The sequence below is a fragment of the Paramacrobiotus metropolitanus genome, unplaced genomic scaffold, assembly GCF_019649055.1.
Source record: "Paramacrobiotus metropolitanus isolate TYO unplaced genomic scaffold, Prichtersi_v1.0 Parri_scaffold0000021, whole genome shotgun sequence".
Taxonomy (NCBI): Eukaryota; Metazoa; Tardigrada; class Eutardigrada; order Parachela; family Macrobiotidae; genus Paramacrobiotus; species Paramacrobiotus metropolitanus.
The window spans coordinates 940,641-951,016 of record NW_026570241.1 but is presented as its reverse complement, the minus strand read 5'-3'; the positions used below and the strand labels follow the sequence as shown (position 1 = coordinate 951,016).

Genomic DNA, 10,376 nt, shown 5'->3' with positions numbered 1-10,376 from the left:
CAAAGTGCCGGATTTCAAGTAATCACAGGATTAACCTTATCACTAAAGTTGTAATTGGACTGGTAAGGCGTTGTACATTGCTATGGCTGCTTTCAAAACCATATAAATCCAAGCTGTTCTTTGTCCCATTCACCGTGATCCTCCCACTTTAGAGTCACCGGAGAGTGGCAGTTCAAGTGAACAGTTTCGCGCTTTGCTTCTGCCCACGTTTTGTTTTGAAATTTTTTGAAATTCGAAATAGTTCCCACATTGCCGCATCCCGGAATGATGAAATTTATTTGCGCGCTATATATTCAGTTACAGTTTGATTTAATAGCTTGTTTAGCATGCTTTTTCCTGTTCGAAATCTAACAAAACAAAGTAATTTTTTTATTTGTGTTGGGAAGCTCGGTTTTTAAAAAAAGTTTGGGAATGTTGTTTTGGTAAGCTGTTCCTTTTATATGAAAATAAAAAAAAATATCGCTTTCTGTTCCCAAAAGTTTTTCGCGTAGTCTTGGCTGTGCTAGCAAAAAGTGTTTTAATACGCCATTTTGAAAACTGTATAGTTCTCTGTACAGTCCCCATAAATAAAACTCAGTTGGTTACTTCACTGTTCTTTGCCTCGCCATATTTTCTAAGTCCACTATTTCCCAGCTTTTTAACCTGGTCGATGATATTAGCAGCTCTGAATTCCCAGCTTTTGCCCTGTTCGGTGTCTTTTACATTTACTGCCCGGCGCCCGGTCAAGCCAGCGTTTGGTTGTATCGTTACTGTGTGTGTGTGTTACCGCTCTTTCTCTCTCTCTCTCTATGTCTTCTTATGGCAACTATTCGGTTATAACGCATGCATATGATGTCTTCTATTTATGCTGGCTGCATCATAATTTTGCAAATTTGAATACATAGCAATAAACATGTCACAAACTACGTTTTACTAATGTTGTTTTTGAGGAATATTTGCAGTGAATAGTTAATTTAACCAAGTCACAGAAACTCCACCTCGAGTGCAACGCTTTCCCTACCATGGATCTGTCATCCACGACCGCATCATGTCACCGGAAAGTGCCAGCGAAGATTGTGTCCCAACCGATACCAGTTATAGCTATGGACTCTGGATCCTGGACAACTGGACACCGTCGAGTGCAGTACTTTTTATAATTAATATCTTTGCCTGCCACTTCTTTGTTGTAATTGCTACGTGTTGTACAACCAAAAAAATCTGCCAGTATTTTCTCTTTTGTGCTGATGTTACGATATTTCTGATATTTCTTTCAATATTGACTTTTGCATTAGTGGTCCGATTCCTGCTTTTCGGTAAAAACGGAGTTTTTCCCGTCTGAGAAGGGGGAAATGTGAAGGGAATCGTCCCTCCCCTTGAATTGTATGATATGCCTCTATGTATGTTCCAGTATCTCTGTTTCCGCCCCTTATTTGGGAGTATATATAGCGATGATGTCCACGAGTTCCAAGACAGAGTGTTAGTGTTTCAGTTCTGGTCGAGTATTAAAGTCGTTTGCCGAGTATTATATTTTCCCCCGCCGTTCCTCGCCACACGCGTATATTCGGTTGCCACGACTGGAGCCGGCGTCGTATTAGACGTCTGCTGGGTTGTGGCTGACCGGTTGCAGACGACCCCAAAGATTGCGTCACGACTGCACTAATCTGCTTCTTCCTGTTGACCTTTGCTCCAATAAACAGACCGATATACAAGCCGCACGTCACCAAAAGAGGAAAGAACACTCCGAACACCGAAATAATCATGAAATCCGGATCATTAGTTTCTACATCACACGTCTTGGCTTTGGGGTTGAAAACAAACCCTCGTTGTGTGATGCGGAATTTCATCGGAGGGCATGCGGCAACTATCCAGGGAAACAGGAGCTGTACGGCAATCGCAGGTTTTGTTATCCAGAAGCGGTATTTAAAGGGCGAGATAACCGCGATGAAACGGTTAAGCGCTAAAATCGACAGTCAATACCATGCAGCTCCGTACGTTAGAAGGTTACCATAATAAAAACTGCTGCAAAATTCATTTGTAACAGTGACCAGCGTTGGGTGAATAAGCGGTAACAGGACGTAATTCATCGGCCAGTAGAATAATGTAATTAAACATTCTGTGATTAGTTGATGCAAAATTAAAATACGGGAACCGGTAAGATTTTCTCGGTGTTTAACCATAACAGTCATTAAAAACGTAGCCGCAGTTAGGAAAATTACGTACAGTAAACAACGGCGACAGTCCAGTTGAATGCTGTTCTGCCTTTTATCAGACCCGTCACTGATGTTCCATTAAACATCGAGGCATTAAAATGTTGAGCAAAGGTAAGATTATCCATAATGAACGATTTAACAGGAAAGAAAATGCTGTTTAATAATTAAAGTGCATGCGTTACCTGCATCTTACTGATCCCAAACTGAGTTTGCCGCTCGGTTTAAAACCACCAGGGAAAATTACATAAATCATCTGACCGGAAGCTGGATGAGAGCAGGAACGGCTGTTTCCTTTAATTATTACTTTTACGAGTATCAGTTTTTGAGTGATTCCACTTCCAGGTGTTGCATTCCAAGAAAGACACTATACGGTTGTTCATGACTTTACGGAATCACTTTAATTTGCACAGGAAACCCCCAGGTGGAGTAAGGTCAAAATTAATGATGTTGGCCGGTTCAAAGACATTAGCTTTTAGTAGCGCAATTTATCTGTCTCTCATAATGCTGTTGCTGCGTTGCATCTTTGAGGTCGGCGCTGAAAATGCTTTGTCGGAATACGAAATCTTGTGATTTTGCTTCCTGGCTAAACGAAGTACATTAGCTGTAGTAAGGAGCTGTTTTGTAAAAACAACTACGTACCGTACTACGGTCTCAGATTTCTGCATAAAGGATAAATAGATCATTAACATCCTTGCACTGATGACTGAAGTACAGTGAATGTAGTAACTGCAAGGTACAATCCAGTTGGAATCGTCGAGACCGACAGCTTGTGGTACACGCATCAAAACGAATATCCTTGAATTAAAATGGTACTAGTACGTATTTCGGATAAAACTCGTAGTATGCTAATTTCTGTACCATGCTTACTTATTTGACTAGGTACTGCTGCCACGCACAACCGACTAAAATAACAAAGAGACCACAAGTAGACCCCCTGCTATAGCAGTATAGCACATCTGAAAAATTGGTATCAAAACTCCGAGAAGTTTGATAACAGTAAACGTTGGGTGTTAATTACGTTATTATTTTATGTTTACATTAATTACGATCTCCGTATAATTTACCCTACTGGGATGGGAGCCCATCGAGCAGCATTATTGCACGAATAGCACATTATTGCACAGTAAAAGCGAGCGCATTTGCCTATTTACAGAGCTGTTGACTCCACCACAACCCAGTGCTCAAGACAGCTAGGTTAGGTCGAGATTTATTGGGTTATAGACTACTCGTATAGTTATACGCTAAGAACAACAGGCTAAGAAAAAGATTCCTTAGCAGGATATTACGGAGACGAATGGCTCATTAAATGGGCCAATATGACATAAAGGACATTTTTTCAATTATGCCCAGGCGCGGTCAGTGAACGCTGTAGCCAAAGTCATTGAATAGCCCATTAGGACACGTCTATCTAATGACGTGGCTGTAGCATTATACGAGTGCCAAATGAAACTCAAAAGAGATAGTGAAATCAGTTCATCGTTGTAATTGTACGCCAAATAACCATTTGATTTTTCGATTGGTGTTTAAGGGTATTTGCGGACTGATTACGTCTGAAATGGCTCTGAATGCATATTTCAGCCGTCAGCGCCGCATCAGTCAGTTCAACCTGGGCAACACAGTGCTGGTCAGCGGCATCAACAACGACGACTTTTATCTGGGATTCCTGCAGGATATTAAAGGCGACCGCTTTTTCATTGATTTCGATTCAAGCCAGCAGCCGGCGCAGTGGGTGCCTATCAACCGCATATGGCACCACGCGCGAAGTAGCATTCTGATGATTAGCGATCCACGAGATGTCTACGTGGCTGTACGCCAGGAAGACGGCGGACCGTACACTTTTCGACCAGCTAAACTTCTGCGTAGCTTTAGTCATGAGAGCCAATGGCTGTGCTGCGTCAGTGTTGGTTCTCACTGTGGTACTTCATCCACAGGGAACGAGCAATCCGATCTGCAGGTTGTGCATGCCTGGCAGCTGATTCACCGCCTGCCGAGCAATCGTCGTGTGGAGAGAATCTGCCAGCTGCCCTTTAAAAAAGTGGTATTCCGTTCCAGCCGAGTGAATTCTGCACTTAGCGGGATTCAAGAACAGAATATTGTCGATATGCTGCATTTGGAATTTCGTGATGGCTATATACCGTTGGTCGAGTACTGGGATAGATTATTCGTCCGTATCAGGGAAGAAGAAATTGTGTTTTTAATTATGCGGATTCAATGTCGCCATTTAAAATCGGTACCGTGTTCATTTGGAAATTGCTGGAGTTCACGAACTACTAAGAAGATATCGCAGGGTATCGAAAAGTACATTTTAGCATACCGCTCCCAACCGCATTTTTACATTTCCTGTCCGAATTTTGTTCGAGGTGAGAACGTAAGAATGATGTGTGATCAAGCCTTTTTCGGTTTAGAGTAACAGCGAACTGCCGTGTGGTAGCTGCCGCACTTCTTGTTATTTTACATAGCAGTTTCAGTTCGTATTAAAAGGCTCCGTGTTATACGGCTTCAATCTTCATCGCTGTAATGTTATTCCAAACTGTATGTTATAAAAATGGACATTGGACAGCAGAGTCCCGAAACCAGGAATTCAATCCTAGTAACCAATTAATAGTTATTACTTAGATACTACGAAGTTTTTGTCAATGATGAGCGCCATAAATGATTCGGCACCTTTGTTGCAGACAACGACTTGATGCTCGGCGCGGTACTACAGGAAATTCTTTCCATGGTTCTCCAGTATCTGGACATCATCACACAAGGAAAAAGTAAACGGTAGATATTACAAAACAAAATTTCTCTGTATTATCTGGAAGCGAAAAAGATTACGCGTTCGACTTCATGTTTTTTGCAGAGTTTGTGCATTGTGGAACGCTATACTGGGAGACCCGGCCTCAGCGCCCTACGTTACTATGGACTGGGCCGCCTTTAGTTCCCAGCAGCCACAACGTTCCGAAACAGAAGGCTACCGCCTCGGAATGCTACTGCACCGCGTCGTCAGCAAGAGCACCAAAACACTGGCACTTATCAATATGCAGCACCGCGCAGACACCTTGAGCCAAGCCGTTTCGGTCGTCGTCGAACTGCTGCGTCTGAAGCCCATAATTCCAATTATTATTGTGAAGAACCCCCGCGCCGGCATCGAGAGGGTGCCAATAGCGGGGATAATCAACTGGAGCCGTCCAGAGCTGGCAAAAATCCGCTTCCAGCTGCTGCCATTGAAAGCTGTATGTCAGCGGTTGCTAGTGAGCAACTTCACGGTATGCTTCTCTCACATTCTTCTACCGAAGTTTTATCCCGAAATGCCTAAGTACTGCAGCCAGAAGCCCCGAAACCTTAAGCTGTTCATAAAGATTCCAATTATGAGATTTCGCAAAGACGAGTGGGACGACGGATGGACACAACAGTACAAAGCCGAACTCAATCGCCATTGTCCGCCGGTTACCTCGGCTATCGTCGATAAACTTCGACGTCGGCATATGCGCTGGCTAGGAAGTGTTCCTTATCCCGGCAAGAAATGGGCCGCACTACGGATGTTTCTTGAATTGTAAGCGTGGCAACTACTATTTGCTAGCCAGCCTTTAACAGTGATCTGTCTGTATTGCAGCTACGGAGAGTGTCCGACAGCCGATATTGTTACATACTGGCGCGACTTGGATTTGAGAAACTTTGAAAATATCTCTCGCTGTAATTTGGCTCCGATGATGCTCGCCTATCATTATATTTCTTCCTTTGATTCATAAATGAATCTGCCACTTTGATTCACTACAACAGTTATCTCGAAATACAATCTTCCCGTTTTATGCAATGTATAACCACAGCGAGCTTAGAAATTAACTGTCTTTATTAAACACCACTGTGTGACAGAGATCATTAATTCTTTGACGTGACAAACTTAATTAGTTTTAAGGATTAGACTGGATTTGTTAGAAGCTCATGATATGAAGTGACAAGGTACGATTTCGATGTATCTGGTAGAATCTGGAATTCAACTTGTACTGTATCTGTAGGCCAACAAAAGATACAGGGTATCATCGGCAGCCTGCAGCTCTGAATATCTTTCTTGCCAGCGCTTTCGCATCTTGATTTGTAATGGTAATGATGACCTGAAAATCACGTCCATTATCAACAGCAGTAGGAGTCTACGTAGTACGTAAACATAGGGAAATGTGTTTTACCGGTGTCGAGAGGTATCCAACATAAAAAAGCAGGAGTATCCACTGCCTCACGTATGGATATCGGTCTTGACCTTCTGGAACCGCCGCCAAGAATACCGGATCCGAAGCAAAGCCCACCAGGTGAATAACGGAAACGACAAACAATCCTTTGGCAAGATTCAACCGTCGCTTACTTTTCCTAAAGTTCTCTACCACAACGGCATTACTGTGCATTGTCGTACGCGACTTGTGATCACTGATCGATCCGGAGGCTTGTGGAATCAAACCGACCGTCTGACGCTTTCTGTTAATCCTGAACCCAATAAATAATCCCACGTAGAATACACAACTTAGCAGAAGAGGCAAGAATAAACCGAACACGGAAGTGATTTGGAATGCTTCGTCATCCGTCTTAATATCGCAGATGCGACTCTTTGCACTGAAGGGAAATCCGCCTTTCATCAGATAGAATCGGATAACCACGACAATGCCCATTGCCCATGGGATGATCATCTGGATGGCGATCAGCGGCTTCGTGATCCAGTATTGGTATTTGAAGGGCCATACAACGGCCACGAAGCGGTTCAGCGCTAGAACAGCGAGACCATACCATGTAGCACCTAACGTAACGGCGAAACCGTACTGGAAATGATGGCAAAACTTATCGGTGATCGTCACAAAACTCGGATGCAGCACCGGGAGAAGGACATAGTTGACGGGCCAGTAAAAAAGCGTGATCTGTGATTCGGTGATCAGTTGATGCAGGATTAGAATGCGCGAGCCTGTCAGATGATCACGATGTCTAATGAAGACGGTGAGCAAAAATACCAGCGATAAAAAGAAGATTACGTAAAAGAACGCCACAGTCCCGCAAAATGGCACAATATTGTAAAGCACACTTTGCGAGACATTAAACCGTGTAATATTTAAAGAAATGTTTGGCGTCAAACCGGTCATGATGATAGTCATCGGCGTAGAGAAAAAAACACGAGACAAGCTCGAACCAAGTAATTAAAGTTATATTAAAAGAGGCTGATCATAACTAATAACGCATAGCAAATGCCAATAATAATATTATCAGGGATAACATGGATAATAACACATCAACACCAGCCGTTAACCGTTTCATTAACTTGTTCTTAGAGTGGATACTCATTCGCGCAACTGCTGTGTATTAAATCCACCTTGTAAAAGGTTGACTACTGTACATCGGCGAAAATGGGCTTTGGAGGAACTGAAGTCATTTTCATTTCCGGGTGAATCTGGGTATATAGAAGGGTTCCCATAGGTAACGAAAACAGTTCTAGGTTTCACGGTCAATGGGCTGCTACCTTTAGAGACTGTAGTGTGAGTCTTGTTTACTAAACCAACCTAGCCACAGGTTCGAGCTGCTTTTTTATCCGGTAATGGATACAAGTACTTTTATTTCTGCTCACGAACGCTACGTCTCCCGTGTCAACCATTACCTCTTGTGTTTTCCTGGCATACTCGCGCAGACATTAGGTATTTGTAATTTGTAAACGCCAGATGGTAACCGGAGGCATTTCCGTTAACTTCTAATGATTACAATGTTGTCCGGGCATCCGGATAGCTGTATGCATTAATGTATGGCAAGCCCGAGTGGTCAAAAGCAAACTGTTTTTTAAGGATTTAGGAGAACTCTTCAATAGCCTTTAGTTTGAGATCTTGATGAACGATTTTGTCAATTCATTAAAGTGTTTCCTTAATGCGCAAGATTCTTTAATCTCTTTTTGAAACTTAACTTTCGTTTCCCACTAAGTTTGCTGGAAATTGTTTAGTCTTTTGTTTTAACTAACCCGGGTCACAGTTGAAACTTTTATGTACACTCTGTGTTAAACTAAAACTAAGCTTCAAAAACTTTTCAAACTGTATCGATGAATTTCAGTCGAAACTTTAGTTTCAAGTGATCTCACAACTATAACTACAGTTGTCAAAAATCGTGAAGCTTGCAAAGTTATGGGGGGGAGTTGTCAGACTTGTCACACATACTATAAGGATGATGATACTATAAGGAAGGAGCCCCGTATACCGGATAACCCTAAAGCTAAGAAGCCTGGACGCTAACAGGCGTGGGGACTTGGAGGGTCGGAGGCCGGGAGGGTGGGAGGCCGGGAGGGTGGGAGGCCGGGAGGGTGGGAGGCCGGGAGGGTGGGAGGCCGGGAGGGTGGGAGGCCGGGAGGGTGGGAGGCCGGGAGGGTGGGAGGCCGATGGATATTAATATTTCGCCGTTTGTGCTTTCAGATTTTCCATCTGTGGTGTCAATGCTGACGTGTTGTTAGTTTTTAGTTATAATTTTTATTTACGCTGGGATTTTTGTTATAGGGTTTGATCCGTTTTGACCGCATCGTAAAAATGAACTGATAAACCGAAACAATTCCTAAAATAATTCTAATTGAAAAAAGAGATTTCTTTTTCGTTGTATTTTAATGTCGTCAAAATATTATGGGAAGTAAGTTATGGCCTTCCAAAGTCGCTGGCATTTTTCGCTAATGCCATTATTCTATAGTTTTGTGAGGGCGAGAAACTCGGAAGATCACCGCGAGCATGTACGATTATTTGCTATTTGGTACCGAATGAGCCGGTTCACTTCCCACAGTCATGTTTTGAAATTATGTCAGCCCGCTGCTTCGAATGTACTGGATCAATCTGAACAGGGAGTTCAGCCATCTGCCGCATAGATTTGTGGGAAAGGAGCACGTGTGCATGACTACGTATGTGTGTGTTTGTTGCGTGTGGGCGTTTGAAATAGTGGAAGACAACGTAGTGCAGTGGGTAAAAAACTAAAATATAAAGCTAATCTGCCTACCAAATGCCAGTTACAAAAATAAGTATGAAAGCATTAAAATATGAAATTTTTAACACAACTGGCGCCATATTTTATTTAAAAATTACAAAAAAAATGGTCTTATTTATAATTTTTTGCATGAAAGATTTAATAATTAAAAAAACGAAATGGCTGTGCGCCCCGACAAACCGGGCGCATAGATTTTAGCTGTGCGCCCCGAGTGCTCGGGCGCACAGAATTCGGCTTTGCGCCCCGAATGTCCGGGCGCAGAAAAATCGAAATTTTTATGTTTTTCCGGCAACTGATTGATTTTTTACTCGATTAACCCATTTCCCGTTTTATCGCATGGTTTATTGAAAAGCTTACTCAAAACATCACGGAAATCAAACTGAGAGATCCTGATTTTCAGCAACTTTACAGCAAGTACGCGAAAGCGAAAGATTTCGTGTATGTACACGAGAAGATATGCCGCTAGACTAGCGGCATATCTTCTTACACGAATATGGCACCATGTACCGGGCCACTTCCTTTAACGTAGCGGAGGTAGTCGCAAGGCTGGACGACTTGGATGACCAGTGTCAAGCCGAGAAAAGCCATTAGGGTGTGTCGTTGGGATGTTCATCCCGATAATCGGGGAGAAATGCAACTCTGACTGACAATGTCGCATACCGATTGCACATTTGTGTTTAGTTCATTTTAGCTGCTATTGTGTCCACTGCAGTAAATCAACTTTAGTATCAGTTAAGATTATTTTCATGTACTAGTACCTTGTAGTTGCCCCCCCCCCCACATTCCACATTCTTTTGAGAGGAGACTGGGGGTTGGCTTTAGCAAGGACGACGGAGTCAGTTGCACCGGTGACGCGTGTTCCGGTGCTAGTGTCTTCATCCAGTGCTCAGATAAATCTTAATAATTACGCATCGTCGCTGTTGTTGACGTAGTCCGCGTTAAAGCCAATAAATTTACAGGTTGAGGTATATGTAAGCTGCCCTGTTTATGACAACTCAACAGAAAAATGGAGTTGTTAAATAAATACAATAAAAGAAGCCAAATACAGCATAAAAAACCTTCGGAAAAACAGCAAATCGCCGATATTTCTGCGCCCGGACATTCGGGGCGCGAAGCCAAATTCTGTGCGCCCGGACATCGGGGCGCATAGCTAAATTCTATGCGCCCGGTTTGTCGGGGCGCATAGCAGTCACCTTAAAAAAAATAGGTAGCTAATAATTTCTC

General features: G+C 42.9%; 2 protein-coding genes across 2 annotated transcripts; one reads left to right on the top strand and one right to left on the bottom strand.

Moving 5' to 3' along the window:
* The first annotated feature begins 3,744 nt into the window (after positions 1-3,744).
* On the top strand, positions 3,745-5,923 carry LOC129586480 (uncharacterized). The gene is made up of 3 exons (XM_055479740.1): positions 3,745-4,334; positions 5,035-5,727; positions 5,788-5,923. The coding sequence occupies exons 1-3, from the start codon at positions 3,745-3,747 to the stop codon at positions 5,921-5,923; spliced, it is 1,419 nt and encodes a 472-aa protein (XP_055335715.1).
* Positions 5,924-6,211: 288 nt separating this feature from the next.
* On the bottom strand, positions 6,212-9,740 carry LOC129586479 (alpha-1A adrenergic receptor-like). The gene is made up of 4 exons (XM_055479739.1): positions 9,660-9,740; positions 8,424-8,592; positions 6,359-7,119; positions 6,212-6,286 (listed from the first exon to the last, which is right to left on the bottom strand). The coding sequence occupies exons 1-4, from the start codon at positions 9,738-9,740 to the stop codon at positions 6,212-6,214; spliced, it is 1,086 nt and encodes a 361-aa protein (XP_055335714.1).
* Positions 9,741-10,376: the final 636 nt, after the last annotated feature.